This window comes from Sciurus vulgaris (assembly GCF_902686455.1).
Source record: "Sciurus vulgaris genome assembly, chromosome: 2".
NCBI classification, from domain to species: Eukaryota; Metazoa; Chordata; class Mammalia; order Rodentia; family Sciuridae; genus Sciurus; species Sciurus vulgaris.
The window spans coordinates 43,661,888-43,677,144 of NC_136462.1; the positions used below are offsets into that span (position 1 = coordinate 43,661,888).

The 15,257-nt window shown below is 41.6% G+C and overlaps 1 protein-coding gene across 4 annotated transcripts in view; it reads right to left on the reverse strand.

Annotated features, from left to right (window-relative positions):
* Positions 1–15,257, reverse strand: part of DAAM1 (dishevelled associated activator of morphogenesis 1) — a 162,576-nt gene that overhangs the window by 15,330 nt on the left and 131,989 nt on the right. For all 4 annotated transcript variants that reach the window (XM_079125805.1, XM_079125802.1, XM_079125803.1 and 1 more), the window contains 4 exons: positions 14,306–14,412; positions 7,407–7,491; positions 2,620–2,726; positions 867–955 (listed from right to left, as the gene is read on the reverse strand). In XM_079125805.1, coding sequence (XP_078981931.1) covers positions 867–955; positions 2,620–2,726; positions 7,407–7,491; positions 14,306–14,412 — 388 coding nt within the window. The remainder of the gene's footprint in view (positions 1–866; positions 956–2,619; positions 2,727–7,406; positions 7,492–14,305; positions 14,413–15,257) is intronic.

A 15,257-nucleotide genomic window follows, 5' to 3' on the forward strand; every position in this document is an offset into this window, starting at 1 on the left:
ACATCTAAACTCGAAGCAAAGGATACAGGGACACACTAAAGCAGAGAAAGTTTCCAGAGTTGGCTATGAATTCCTCTCCTTTCTCAGTCCTTTTCTGGTCTGACTCAACCTTGAGCTTTTAAGAATACACGGAATAGCAATTCCAATTTCAACATTCCTTTGCAAACACTTTCAATCCCGGTAGAGTCAGTAAGCAGGATTACTGATCAAGTCCACAGATCCAATATGTTACATGTTTTCGTTTGCAGGTGTCAAAACAGGGATTGAAGCTCAAGAAGACTCTTACTTTAGCTCACATTCTATAACTGTGTTTTCCACTGGCCTCGCCCACATCTCAAATATTTAAAAACTTAACAGACTCAAATCTACCTTTAGAAAAATGTACTAAGGCCCTGTTGCAAGAAAGTTATTACAGATTTAATGCTAGTAATGGTCAAATTCATTCCTAAGCTACACCCATGTGGTCAAAAGCCCAGCCCCGCGGTTGAGCTCAGGAGGTATGCCAGGCCAGGACAGCAAGCCAAGTGCTGACTTTAAGTAATTGTCCATTGGATGTTCAAGTTTACTTTTTTTTTTTTAATTAACCAGAGGTACTTTATCACTACGCTACATCTCTAGTCCTCTTTATTTTTTATTTTGAGATAATGTCTCGCTATATTTCTGTGGCTAGCCTGGAACTTGTGATCCTCCTGCCCAGTCACTGGGATTAAGGTGTGCAACATGGTGCCCAGCTGTCCACTAGATTTCAAAAGAATTCAAGCAACAAAACCACCACAGGGACCCTGATGACTATGTTCACTTGGATGGAACTTGTAAATGGGCACTTACGATAAACATCACTCCCAAACTAGGTGGCTCTGCTTTACCTTCTACTTTGGGTTTCACTTCTGCCACACGCTCTGCAAACTTCTTTTTGAAGTACAGTGATTGCAGTCTTTGCTGATAATGATTGATTCTGTAAGACCAAGCATGTATTGATCAGCATTCACTAAATACAAGAACCCATTTCTGCACTGGATATTTGGGCCACTGTCCCAGAGCCCTTAGCTTCAACCAAATAAGGCAACTGCTGAAGAAAGGGAGAACCAGCTGCTGTTGCTAAAGCCCTCTTCACTTCCTCAGAGTGCCAAAAGCTCAAACATAGAAGAGATGAAAGGAATAAAGTTGTAGGGCCTCTCCACTCTACTGCAAATAAAGGGCAGTTTCCCAAGTTTAATGTTTCACAAAATTTGGCTTTAGGCCAAATTCTAAAGACCTGTCTCCAGCATCCTGCCCTATTATCCTCTCTTTACTCACATTCCCAAACCTTCCTTTTCCTTCACAATTAGCTCCTATCTGCTCCCCTCAGGGATGGCAAACTCCACCTTCCCAGAGCAACTAGAGAGGATAGGAGCGCACACTGGCCTCTGATCACCACCAAGCTGAGCTGTCTTATTACTGGGGGTTACAGTAGGCCTTCTGAAGTTAGCGCCTAACGCACTTATGTTGGAAGTGCCAGTTCAACAGGACCTGGGATCAGTCCCTCCTCCACTGTACCATATAATCAAACAGACCTGAGTGGGCAGCCCAGATGCTCCTTGTATTGGGTGACCTTGAACAGGTACTAAAACTCCTCTGAGTCTTGTTTTCCTTGTTGGTAGGTGGAATAAAATACCTCTTTCCCTGAGATCTCCCCAGGCAGGGTGAGAATAAGGTTAAATGGGATGATTCATGCAAAGATCTAGATGCTTAACAAGTGGTAGGTATTGCAGGTGGTTATTTACTTGTCTATACTGAGGATTGTTGGTTGTACCTGTCAAAATTCCAAAGACATTCTTTGTTTGACAGTAGTACACAAAATGGCAAATTGTGATAGAACAACAACATGAAAAAATAAGTCTGGACATGGCAGGAATGAAGAGTGAGAGATGTGTTCCCCTTGGCTGCATTTGCAGGCCTTTGGCACTGAGGAGAAGAGCTGCCCTGAGGTTCAGAGAGAGTTTCAGGACCACTGCTCCTTCCCTAATGCAGAATCAATTTGGTAGGCCTAGAATGACAAATAGACTCAGCTCACATGCCAAACCCAATTATGAAGCAGAGACTGCCTCAGGGATATCTGGAGAAGGGCTTAGAAAGCTTGCCAACGCTCCGTGGGAAGAGTGCCACGATTGATTAGTGATGTCTGCATGTGTCACAATTTGACATTCAGATCCTGGCCATTCAGTTATGGCAGTTCTGGGTTGACATTAACAGAGTCTGACCATTTTTCTTTTCTATTTTATAACAATCTTGAGATGCCAAGGTACTAGGGAGCATGAGTACTATCCTCAAAACTCAGATTGGTGAGGAGAATGGCACAGACTGGAGCTAGGAAAGTTAAGAGTTGATAAGACCAAAGTACATAAGCCAAAGAGGCCCAGAAATAGAGTTGTGAAAAAAACCAACCCTGACCCTGGCTAATCCATGGGCAAGAACTCACATAAACAAAACAATTGAACGCCACACAACTCAGACTTGGAAAGACTTTAGAACCTAAAAAAGCTTTAAGTTAAACCAGGTTAATTGGCCCAAGCGATTTAATGTGAATTGCAATTAGTCAGGTAGGGGACATCTTTCATCTTCCGGCATCTTGGAACTCACCGGCTCATTTCAAACAGGAATCGATCAGCCTTGGCCATCCGATCCAATTCATGCTTATGTTCCTCCAACAGGTCAATATCACTTTTTTCAGGAACAAATTTCAAAAGCTAAAAAGTACATGCACATAATAAATTGAAGGTTTATAGCTTAAATCTCTGCAGCAAGTTTTTACCCTTCCAGCTAATTTGTCCCAAGACGAAATTTTAACTTTTGTTCAACATATAAACTCTACTTATAGGTTACTAAGATTCAACAGAAATAATTAAATATTTACATTTTTACTTGAAAGTCATTACATTGGTCTAAGATTAATTTCTGGCACTTTCTTATTCTCTACTGCCTCTCAAGTAGGAACTGGAAGTTCTCTACGGACCCACTTTGTATGGGCCATGAGAGGGACCTTAGAGATTCAGCCTTCTCATTGAAACTGAGGACCAGAGAGGTTAAGCAACTCACCCAGCCTACAAAGCAAGTTTGTGTAACTGTCAGAAACAGAACCTAGGTCTCTTTGACTCCTACTTCAATGCTTTTTCCTATTATAACATGATGGAATGAATGATTCTATTTGCAGTTTCCATTCAATTTGCTTATTTTTCTGCTTATCTAATTTCATCTCCTTTATTATTCCATGTAGTGCTAATGAGAGGAACAAAGTGAGGTCTGATGTTTTTGATTCCATATCTTATTTTGGAAGGACAAATGATCATGGAATGTGGAAAAATAGCAACAATATTTTAAGTTGAAAAAGTACTTCTGTGTCTGATTTCCTCTCAGTTTGTATATATATGTGTAGAACTGTGCAAGCATGCTATTTTCTAGCTTAAATGCTCTTTGATTTTTCTTTCTTTCTTTTTTTTTTTTTAATTACACTGATCCTCTGAACTCTAAGATCTGTAACTTGGTGCTGGCACTGGGTGGTCCCTTTTGTAGGTTTTCAAATGTTTGTTGGATTTAACTGGGAGACTTCAGAAAAAGCAAGGAGCCTGGGTGCTGCTGGCAGAGAAAGAGAACTGAAACTATAGGGAAGGAGGCATGGGAAGTATAGAGAAGTGGGGTGAGGCTGGACTATGTCCTAGGCAGAGTGCACACCACCGCCAGTCAGCACGGCATTTATGCAGGTGGAAGAGCAGCCGTGACGAGGTGATAGAGGGCAGGGAGTGACAAAGGCTTTATAAGAAATCCAGGCTTGCTTTGGGGGTCACTAAGATATACCTCAAAAATCTTATGTTGGAGAGTGAACTAGCACTTTAAAAAAAAAAAAAAAAAGCACTATATTTACAGAGTGGAGAAAGAAGTAGGAGGGACCAAAACTCTTAGGGGGTCATGAGGGAATCGTTGGTGCAGTGATCCAGGCGAGAGATGGCGGTGGCCTGCATTGGATAGGGCTGAAGGTAGACTTTAGGGCTATTTAGGAAACTTGAATAGTACCGTAATGCATGGGTTGTAGTAAAGGAAGGAGGAAGACTCAAGGATGAAGCCCGGACTTCTGGCTTAGGCAAAAATATACACAAAGTATAACAAGAGGAAAAGCCAAGAGGTGGCCTGGGGATGAAAAGGCGGGTTCAGGGTTTGTAACACTTGCATGAGAACCAAAGAGGTATTTCTAGGAGGTGGTGGGACAAATGGGTCTGAAACCGTAAAGAGAAGTATTTGGAAGACAAAGTAGTGGCATTGGTTGTACAAAGCTCATGGATGTGAGTGACATAAGTAGAGGAACTGTCCACAGGAAAATAATCAGGGCTGGAGAACAACAATCAAGGGGTGAGCACAAGAGGATGGGGCCTTCAAAGGAAGCAACAGAGGTACAGCTGGAGAAGCCAGTGCAGTTCCACAAGGCCAAGGGAACCGTGTTTCATGGTAGAGCAAGTGGCCACTGGTATCACATGTCACCAAGAAATGAAGGAAGATAAGGACTACAAAGTGTGCCCTGCCTTTGGCCACAGGGAAGCTGTGAGTGTCCTCATTGAGAACAGCTTTGGGGAGCCGAGGCGGACAGACTGCAGTGGGTGAATGAAGAGTGCCCAGGAGGTGAGTATGGACAAGTTGTCCACCCTGGCTGTGTCAGAGAGAGAGAGCAAACAGTAGCTGGATGGGTGTGTGCACATCCGTGTGTATTAAAGGCAGAAAATTCAACAAGGTAAGAGTTGAGAGGGTGAGGCTGATGCTCTAGGGGCAGGGCAGTCAATCCAGCTGGGCCCCTGATTAGAAGGAAGGGACAGGGACAGAATGGAAGGAAGGTCAGAGGAAAGCTGGTGCCATGGTGTTCACACAGGTCTGGTGGCCAGGAACACGGAGGCATTGCTATGCCAGTGTTCAAAGAGTGACCCTAGACAGGACATGCAATTTCTTACTCTTCCTCAGGGAACAGAGGGAAGGAAGGCAGTAGGGAAAGGAGAAAAGAGAAGGAAGAGGGGGGGCGGGGAGATTTGTTTTTCTAATGCTTAGTTTGGGGTTTAACCTACTCAGTTCTAGTCTCTGGGATCCTTTCACCAATTTGCACAGCCTGCTGCCCCAGTTAGTTGTGTTGAGCCCACTGGCCAGTGTTCAGGATAACACAACCACAGTGTCCCTTTTGTTACTTACAGGAGCGCAATAAGAGACACATGTTCAAGGACCAGTCCCTCAAAGGAGAGTCAAGAAACGCACTGTGTGTGGATACTTTTAAGAGAGGAACGGAGTGCTAGGCAAACACCTGGGAACAAGGAGAAAGATACGCATTCTAAGGAAGACAGTTCATCTGACATCTGAGCTCAGCAGGACTGGAAGGAATGAGTGCGCCCTAATGCAAAACCACAAACAGGAGTAAAGAGATAGATGCTGGTATCAACATGTCTCTGCAAAGAGAGGTATATGGAAGAAAAGGGAGCAGAGGTAGAATAGTAAAATATGGAAGAAGAGGAAGAGCGTGGGAGCTGACCAGAGAGTGAGGCGCCCATAGAATTATCAGGAGAGACCAGGTCAAAAATATCCTTGGCCAGATTCTGCGTCAGTAGACAGATTTTCTTACTTGTGTTTATTTGAAGTACGTTCTATTTGCACTGCAAGGTCTTTTGGCAAGATTTTGGAATCCTTTCCCTCAAGGAGGAATTTTGCTGGATGCAATTTCACAGTAAACAGATCTTGTGGAATTTTAAACATATGACCTTGTCGATGGGGGCTTAAGACAGAAGGACTAAAGCAGCTTTACACGTTGCTCTTCACTCTGGGTTAGCAACTTGAAGGCAGAGTCACCTGTGAGCTGGGGAGGGCTGAGGGATGCTGTACTTTCCACTCCTCGGGCAGAGATGATTTTGATGGGTGTATGGTGAGGGAGGGAAGAGAACAACGAGGAGCTCAAAATGAGCTAAGAAAATGGGGAAAGCTTTAAAACTATTCATGTGCAGAGCATCCTGGGAGACTTGAGGACACAGTCATTAATTATTTTGATAATTAAATCAAACCTCTTGAGAGCAGCATGAAAGTTTTTCTCTGCCAAGTGTGAGGGTTTTTCCCTAAGACAACTCCAGCTGCAGAGGTTGTAGGGGATGCAGCTCCATTTTGGGGTGGGGGGTTGCGCTGTACCCATCACTCCTCCCTCCTGTGTGTCTGAGGCCTTTGAGGACATCAGTAAGGACCACAGAAGATGCACACACAGACAGAAGAGTGCTCTATCCAGAGTGGCCGTGCCATCCAGGATCACTTCAGTAATGTAAAAGGCCCTTTTTCTGTGCCCGTGGAGCTGAGCATGCCTACAGACAAGACCTTTTGTTCAGCTGGAATCATGGTTGCTTGGGCCCACAGTTGACCTTAAGTGGGCCTGGCTCTAATAAACATGGACCTCCTGGCCTGAGTCAGTTAAAATCTGATTCCCTACCCACCACCAAGGAATGAGATGGAAAGCTCAAATAATCCTGGAGTATCCTCAGACTATCACTATGAGGCCCAGAAAAACCAAAACCCAGACCAAGGGCAGGAGGAAGAGATAGGAGAAAGACCTGGTGTGTGTGTTAGTTCAACAACCTTGACATTTGCAGACAACAAAACAAAGTTGTTGAATAACACATGGCATAGTTGGAGTGGCTAAGTGGAAATGCTATAAAAATACTGCAGAGAGAGAGACCAGGTCATCACATGAGACTGGCTGCTTGGCCACAAATAATAAAAATTACATGTATTCACTGTGGGTAAGTCCCACTTGCTAGCCTGGGCATTTGAATTAATTGCCTTTTTTTTTTTTTTTAACAAAAGAGGGTGCCATATGTGAATAGAGACAAGAACTAGCCCCAAGAAACTGACAGTTTACTTAATGACACTGGAATATTTAGAGACAGATGATAGTGCTAGGGGTTTAATAGTGGTTTTTGTACTTGATGGCATGATGAGCCATGACCAAATATAGATTATATTAAGAATTTAATATAATTTATCAGTTTATGTAGTATGGTCTGCATAATGCTAGTAAGATTCTCAAGGTCTTATGAAACAGATTTTTCTACTTGAGATAGAAGATTTATATGAGATTTATTATGTTTTAGCAAAGACATAATAACTTAATTGCAGCTTGAGGGACAGAATCTGGCATCGTGGGACCCAGGCATTTGACAAATTTGTGACCTTCCTTTCCCATTCATCATTTTGAGGAAAATGAGAGAATGAAGTCATAAAAGAGCCATATGAATCCTTGGTTCAGCCTTCTTAATTCAGAAAGACAGAAAGTATCTACTAGCAACAACCAAATTGTGTAACTATCCTACTCCCTGTGGAAAAGTCAGCTGTCACTTAGACTCCAAGAAGCCTCTGGTGCTCACCTGTTCCAACATGTCCTTGGGCAAATCTTCCTGTTCGTCCATTGTTAGAATTGCCCGTTTGATTTCATCATTGGATAATTTCAACCTGGAGAAGGAAGATTTTATTTTGTCGTTAGCAATACTGGCATGAGCACTAATGTTTAATACACGACAATTCATTTTGCTATTCCAGCTGCTGAGTTTCAAACACGGTTTTTCTCAAAGTCTCTCAGCAAAAGCTTTTTTCCTGACAATATAGGATTTTGTAACTAGAAATAGGGTTTTGAAACTGTTTTAATATTCTTTTGGGGCTTGGTAATGCTCTGCTGACCCAGAGAACAAAGCTGCTATGTTCTATCTTTTCATTTCCTAAAGAAAGGGATCGGGAGATTAGAAATAGGGAAAATATGTGTAATCTTTTTCTTTTATATACAGCCTCCATGAATTGCAGGTGAGAAGAGAAAACTAAATCCCTGAGTTTGCTGTCAGGTTAAAAATAGATTCTGAGAAGGCTGCAAAGTATACAAACTATAGCTTATCTCTATGCAAAAAACTATAGCTTATCTCTTATACAAAAAAATGTATAAGCACTTCATAGTTGAGGAGTTTTTACATATGTTATTTCATTTGATCCTCAAAATAATTATGGTCTCTCTTTTTTTTAATAGGTGGAAAAACTGAGGCTCAGAATGACCAAGTGATCTGCCCAAAGTCAAACAGAGAAAGTAACAGCACCCATAAAGCCCAGCTCTTCTGTGATTGCTTATCTCCAACAGTCTTTTCCCTCTAAAAACAAATGTTTTTTGTCTAGTTAACATCTCATAGGGAAGGATTTACGCTTTTGCACAAATCTATTTTGTTTTTCTATCTACAATAAACTTAAATAATTTACTAATTTAACTAGGATTTGTATCTTAAGTCAGGATAACAAAGTGTTGACTGTAAAATATGAGTCATGGGACTAAAATATACAAATGTGTTTTTATAATGATCTTCATGGAGGCAAATAATCTTAATGACATTATCAGCTGTGACAACAGTCATCTCTTTGCTTTATCTATAAACTTAAGACCCACATTTACGTACCACCTAGCACGTTATTAACATCACCTCACCTGTCCTTTAGTCTATGCTTTTGCAGGAGAATCACATTCAAGACTGCAGATAAAGACACAAATACAAATATAGAGCAAGATGTACACATGCCACATATAACTTTAGAAGGTAGGGAGGGGCTTTGGTGTCAGACAGGCTTGGCTCCAGTCCTGGTTCTGACAATTCCTGGTCAGGAGATCCTGAAAAATGTTTTTATTGAGCCTCAGTTTCCTCAGCTTTAAAACAGGGATAATAACCACTACATCATAAAAAGCATGCACTCACGCATAAGGGTTAAGTGAAATCCGCATGAAGAGCTTAGCATAGTTTCTGATCACAGAAATCTGGACTCAATAAACTGTATGTATGCCCTACAAGGCACACTCTTCTATGCCAGAAGAAAAGTATCAGAACTTTTGGGACCTTAATATTCACATGCTCATTAAACAGAGCTTGGTGTGGTTATTCTGAGCACTTCCCAAAGAACTCTCACACCCATATTTCACCTATGTTCTCCCTGTACGAGACAGCATTAGGCCTGGGAGCACTGAAAGGAACTAAGAGATGTATCTGTCTCTTAAAGGTGATTATAATCTTTGAGAGAACTGGATGATAAGCAGAAACAGGCAAGACCCGAAGGTGTGCAAAGCATGCACTCCCCTATAAAGGGAAGGTTGGATGGGTGGGGAGGACTCCAAAGCAGTTGAAGGAGCTGAGATCCCCGGGTGAAGCTGGATGGACACACCACCGTGGACACCTCTGGCGTAGCCTTTCCTTTAGATTTTGATATGATTTTCTTAAAACCATCTACCCAGCTATCTAAACTGCATGGTGTTACATGTGCCAGTAAACAAGAAAGAGAAGGAACAAATTTGGACATCTTATCATACTAACACCTTTTTCTTCTTGTTCATGTTCTCTAATCCAATTATAGCATCTAGGCAAAATGGCAAACCCTCCGTTGACAAATAGGATCCTCCGAGCTGCAGTGTCATCATGAGCCCCATGCTCTGGAGGGCAACCCTGACCCCAGCAGATTCTACAGGTGGTTTCAGTCATTCTTGGGACAATCACTGCTTCATGAACATGTTCACCAGAATATCATGATGGAAAATTCCCACAATTAAATGGAACCATTTAGCTAAGTTGGCCTGAGTAAAGTATACAAGAGGGGAAAAACTCTATCACGATATCAAGGTCTCAACGGCACAGGTTCGGAACAGCCCTGGATTCCAGGACATACACTACAGGCTCAAGTCAGTTTAAATGCAAACACTACGGTGTGGTCTTGGAAGGTCAAAGGGAGATTGAAACTGCCACTAATGAAAACCAACCAGTCAGGGAAACACTTGTAATCATCATGAGAGAGCTCTGCATATAAGAAAAAAATTAATTAGTTCTGTGTCCTTTTCACACCAAGTTGAAGAAACCATTTTATAGTATAGTTCTGCTTAGACCTTCTGTTTTGCATTTAAAAGAAAAGGAGTTGAAAATCAGAGCGAGAACAATACTTGAAGTATCAGATTTGCATTTCATTAGCTCCCCATATGGAGTGCAGAACTTCTTGCTTTTGAAATTGTATATATTTATGCTCCTCAACCCCCAGAGGCTGTCTGGACTAAACACTAGCTCTAATTCATAACAATTCTGGTTTCTCTTAATGTGGCCCACAAAGAGACTCGAGACTTTAATGGAGAGTACTTAAGAAATCTACCTGTCAACATAACGCCATACACGTGGCCTGTTGGATCAGAGAAAGAAACACTACCTTCGGGGAAAGGGGAGAAGGGTTCCCCGCCCTCTGGGATGGTTCTATAGGCTGCAGAGTTCTTAGTATCATCTGTCATCCACAGAATGAGTCTCTAATCTCTGTAATTTAAGGACCCTACCAATTCTAGCCTTTTAATTGCTTTTAAAGCTTGGCAGTGTTCTGGCATGCTGGAGGGTGGCAACTTTAGAGACACCCGCTTCAACGTTCTTTACAAGGCAGGAAACAAACCAGGCATCTTAAAACAGTATTTAACTCTACCTTGTTCTACTCAAGCATTTCAAAAATTTGCCGAGAGAACTGGAACATCAGGCGTAATTAAAATAAGTTAAGGATGGATGGCTACATCAGCCTTGCTCTGCTTTGGTGGACCGGAGCCAAATCCCCCTACTTTAAAGTAGCTTTTTGTGGTTTATAACACCCTGGCTGCCATGTCAAGTGAGTATCTGGAAAAAAAGAATGGCAGAACACTTCATAAAATTGTATTGTAGGTGGGTTCATTTTGCAGTATAAATCTGCTTCCAAGTTTCTTTCTCTCTCTTCTTTTTTTGAAAGAAGAGGTCTGTTTTGGGGAATGAAACAGTCTGAGTTTCAGATGGCTACATGTTGCCCATATACAATGCAATAGAGAAGCTGCTTACTCTGCTCAGGGACTATTGTAATAATACATGTTCATTAAATTGGATTTTAAGAGACAACCTAACAGATCAGTTCTTAATGGCTTCTTATTCTGAGGTATATCATGTCCTTTCTGCTCTCCTCCTGAGTTTGTGAAAGGCATGTTCCTGGTTCCCTGGAGCATTCAAACTCACACCTCTCTGAGAGTTTGGCCACTCAAACTGTAAACAATGGAATGCAGGCCCTACTTATCAGGCATGAGGAGACCGGCCTGCTTGGCTCCAGAGGCGGCCACTTCAGGTTCCTAACCAAGGGATCCCCCCAAAAAGGTAGCATGTGAGGAAGAGCTTTAAAGTATAACCAAACACTGTGGGCACATAGGCCCATGAAATACAACCCATGGAATATGCCAGAGGCTCTCACTCTGGTGGACTTTGTTGCTAACAATAGCTGGGAAATAAATACCTTATCAGTCAGGCAGGAAATAGTGAAGCTCACTAGTCTTTGGGATTGAAATAAATAGGAAAGAGGAAAGACAGTAAGCATGGAAAGGTAGGAAAGCTTGAAATCATCTTGGAAATGATCCTAGTCTTTATCCCTAAGTACAAAATCAGAATTGAAGTCCCTCATCAGGTCTCACATGGACAACAGAAAGACTCCCGTCTCATGGCTCCCCCTGCATCCAGCTCTAAGACCCCTTCCAACTCATCCTGCAAAGCCCTAAGATCAAATTTAAAATCTTAATGAAACACATACTATTCTCCTGAACAAACTGCAGTTTCTTGATCCTATGATGTATAAACAAGTCATTAATTGAGCACCTACCACATGTAGATACCCTGCCAGGGACTCCACACACACTAGGGCTAATTCTCACAAGTCCACTACCAAACTACTACTTTCCTGATCTCCATTTTATTGAGGAGGAGGTTATTATGACCTGACCCTGGGATGACTCATGCCCTTATATAGTCTCTCTTGCTGGGTATCACATAGTCCAGTCCATGATCCTCTGTTGCCATAGCGGGCCTCTCTTCATTAGTGGCTCCAAGCCTCCATGGAACTGCCTTCCCTGTCTCCTCTATCCATGTTCCTCTATGTTTGTCCTTTGAGACCCACTTCTTCCAGTGAACACTGCTGAAACCCCTCTCATACCTGGTTGAGATCCCGCGGCCCCGGAACCTCAAAATGTTCTCAAGTCTTCTCACATGCATTCAGCCTTGAGCCTTCAAAGGCAGCACCACTAACTTAAGTTTTGGTATCTATATCCTCTGGCACCTAGCACAGTGTCAGGCAAAAAAAATGCCCCAAAATGGTGACTGTCTAGGAAAAAGGTATGAGGATCCACTTTCATCTATCTCTTCCCTGCTTTAAGGCTTTTCCTAGCTTCCTTTTGGGTACAGGAATAAACTGTCAATGAAAAGGGAAGAATGAAAAAAAATCCAAACTGGTTGAAAAACTAAATATAATACACATTAAAATTAAATCAGTTTGATTACTGTCATTTGTAGCACAACACATTTAACACGTCAGACTGTGCTTTACTGACGGGAAAGTAAAACATCTCAGCACGGAGAGAAAAGGAGTGATGCTGAATCCCGCGGGAGAGGTTTTCAACCTAATCAATACGGTACCACTAACATAAGGCCAACTGGGACCCAGAGTTACTTTGTTAGCCACAAAATACCTTTTAATTGTGCTCATTGTAACAACACATACTCATCAAAGTAGATTTTAATAGATACGCTAACAGATACGAGGCGAGTTCTTTAAAACTGTCTCCCAGAGAGTTTTAGACAATACAGGTTCTAAGTCACTTTCAGCTCTGACACGTTTGAGGTGACGAGGGAATTACACACCACAAATAAGGAATAATTCCTTCAATAATGGAAAGGGAAACTTGCCAGAAAGAATTGTAACCTTATCTATAACCAGTGTAATTATCCTGGCTGGCACTTAGCATTAAGGATAATCTGTCTACAAGAAACTAGGTCATAGTTTTTACTCTATAAGCAGTTCGACGCTAAAGAAGTTCAGAGTGCTGGCTCCCTTTAGCAAGCTGTTTTAAAGTATTTATCTGGACTGCAAAAGCAAAAAAGTACAAGGAAAGAATCTCACATTAAACATACACATGCGCGTGCACGCACACACACATACACCTCTCCCCAAATCTTCATTTGATTTTGCAATTAAGAATGGGATTTGCAAAAAGATAATAAAACAAATTGTACACACTGTAGAAGAAAAATAAGTACACGCTCAAATTATTTTCAAAGGTGTCCTCTTGAGACAGATAGATACTTTATCTAACCAAAGCATAGTTCATAAAGGAAAAATTAGAATAAATACACAGTCTGCCCATTTACATAGCTTCCAGCTAGAGCAGAAATGAAATACTAACGGGGTGGTTCATATTACCTTACAAGTTGCATTAAAATTCAGGGATCTCACTAAGGCTCAATTTCTCTTTCACTGAAAGAAACATTTGCTCCCTAAAGTAACATATATCTGGCCAGCAATCAAGCTTCCATGCTGAAAACCAAGCAGCAGCGTTTTGTGTTAAAAGAAACTCCGTCTAAGGCAATCTAATAAGGACCTCTACATTCCTCCCTCTTTCCTGATAGTCACCTTATACCAGTCTCATGCACATATGCCATTCCTTCCAGAATGTAACTTATCTTTAAAGCCTCACATTCAGCATTCTTTACATCTCCATGCATCTCATAAGCATTAGGTGTCTTTGCTTACTGTGAAGTCCCCTTCAGAGAAAGAAGAAACTAAATACAGAAAAGTTACTTGAAATGCCCAGAATGATCTGACAACTTTGCCTCAAGCTGCAATTAGATTCCAGGCTCCCAAATTTCCTTTCTTCTTTTCAAGTTCCAAGGCTGTGATGGTTCACTAATTTTAAGAAAGATTTCTGAACAGGGCTGAACTGGACAAATTAATATTTCACTGAAGTTTGAGATTTACATAGCTTTTTAGCCACAAAAATGCTCAAAAAGAACATGAAAAGATATGAGCTTGGAATATAAAAAGACAAACAGAAAGCAAAATAAAACAAGGAGCCATCGACGTGGGTCCTGATTCTGTGACAGTGTTACTCAAAGACAGCTAAGAAGCATAAAACAATTCAAGTCCACTTTAAAGGAAGAAACCATTGACTTGGGAGACACTTGAATTTAAATTTGGAAGTCTGAAATGAAAAACCTAAGAAAATGGAAATGAAACCCTAAGAGAATTGGCTTCTAGCTCCGACATATTCCACTAGGGAAAGTGACCTAAGAGTCTTCCTCACCCCAAACAGAAGGGAACCTGAAAACCTGTACTCAGCAGGGTACAATTAAAGTGATTCCAGTGAATTGACAATCATGTGGTTTTGAGCCATAAAATAGAAAAGTTGGTACTACTAGAAATGTTTACTCAACCTCAACAATACCTTGACAGCAGGATGTTGCAATTCTGAGCTCTCCGACCATCAATCACTGAAAGTTCTTTGACTTTCAGTTTGGAACTCAGTGTGTCATCAGTGGCATCTGCTTCTTTCTGTAAAGAGCACAAAAGAAATCCATCAAAGTCAGTGACATTCAGACACCAGACTTCACATTTGTGTACACACAGGCGTGCACACACACACACACACACACACACACACTATACACATACACAGATGGACAAGACTGAGATGGTGAGCTGGGGAGTGTAGGGAGGTGGTGGAATTGAAACAAAGGCTACGATCTAGTTAGTTGGTAAAGAGAAATAAGAAAAGCCGACCACCCACATTTGAAAAAGCATTATTTGGAAGAACAGAGTGCTTCCAAGTTGAAGATGTTAAGTGTGCATAAATTATCAGTGAGTGATGTCCTCCTTTTGTCCTCCAAATCCCCACAGACAGCAGACAGAAGAACTGTCATTATGAATCAAGCTCAGCAGAGGCTTGCCATTGCTGGTCCCACCAATTGCAGGGTCCATTCACCCCAGAACCATTTGCATCCTGAGTACTCCAAAAAGATGAACAATAAACCCTCCCAAACTTCTTCATGTGCAATAGGAAGCTCCCAAGGCCAGATGGTACCTTTCATCGCCCTGGAGCGTGATGGACGGTGGGGAGGGGGTGGTTCAAGACATTAGCTCAGTTACCTAAATTAACAATTAAACACCGCTTGCAGATTCTATTGCTGTATTAAGCAGTGAGGGCCTGTTGCAATTATGGTGGAATAGGCATAAAACAATTACATATAAAATGCTATTTGATTAAACTGCACAGCAGAGGTTTAGATAATAATAAAAAGTTCAAGGTGAAGAAAACACAGACAAGCTTGATAAATAGCAAATTTGGTTTCATTAGCAATCAAGATCAATTAAAAATGGATTATGGCGTTTTAAAAAAT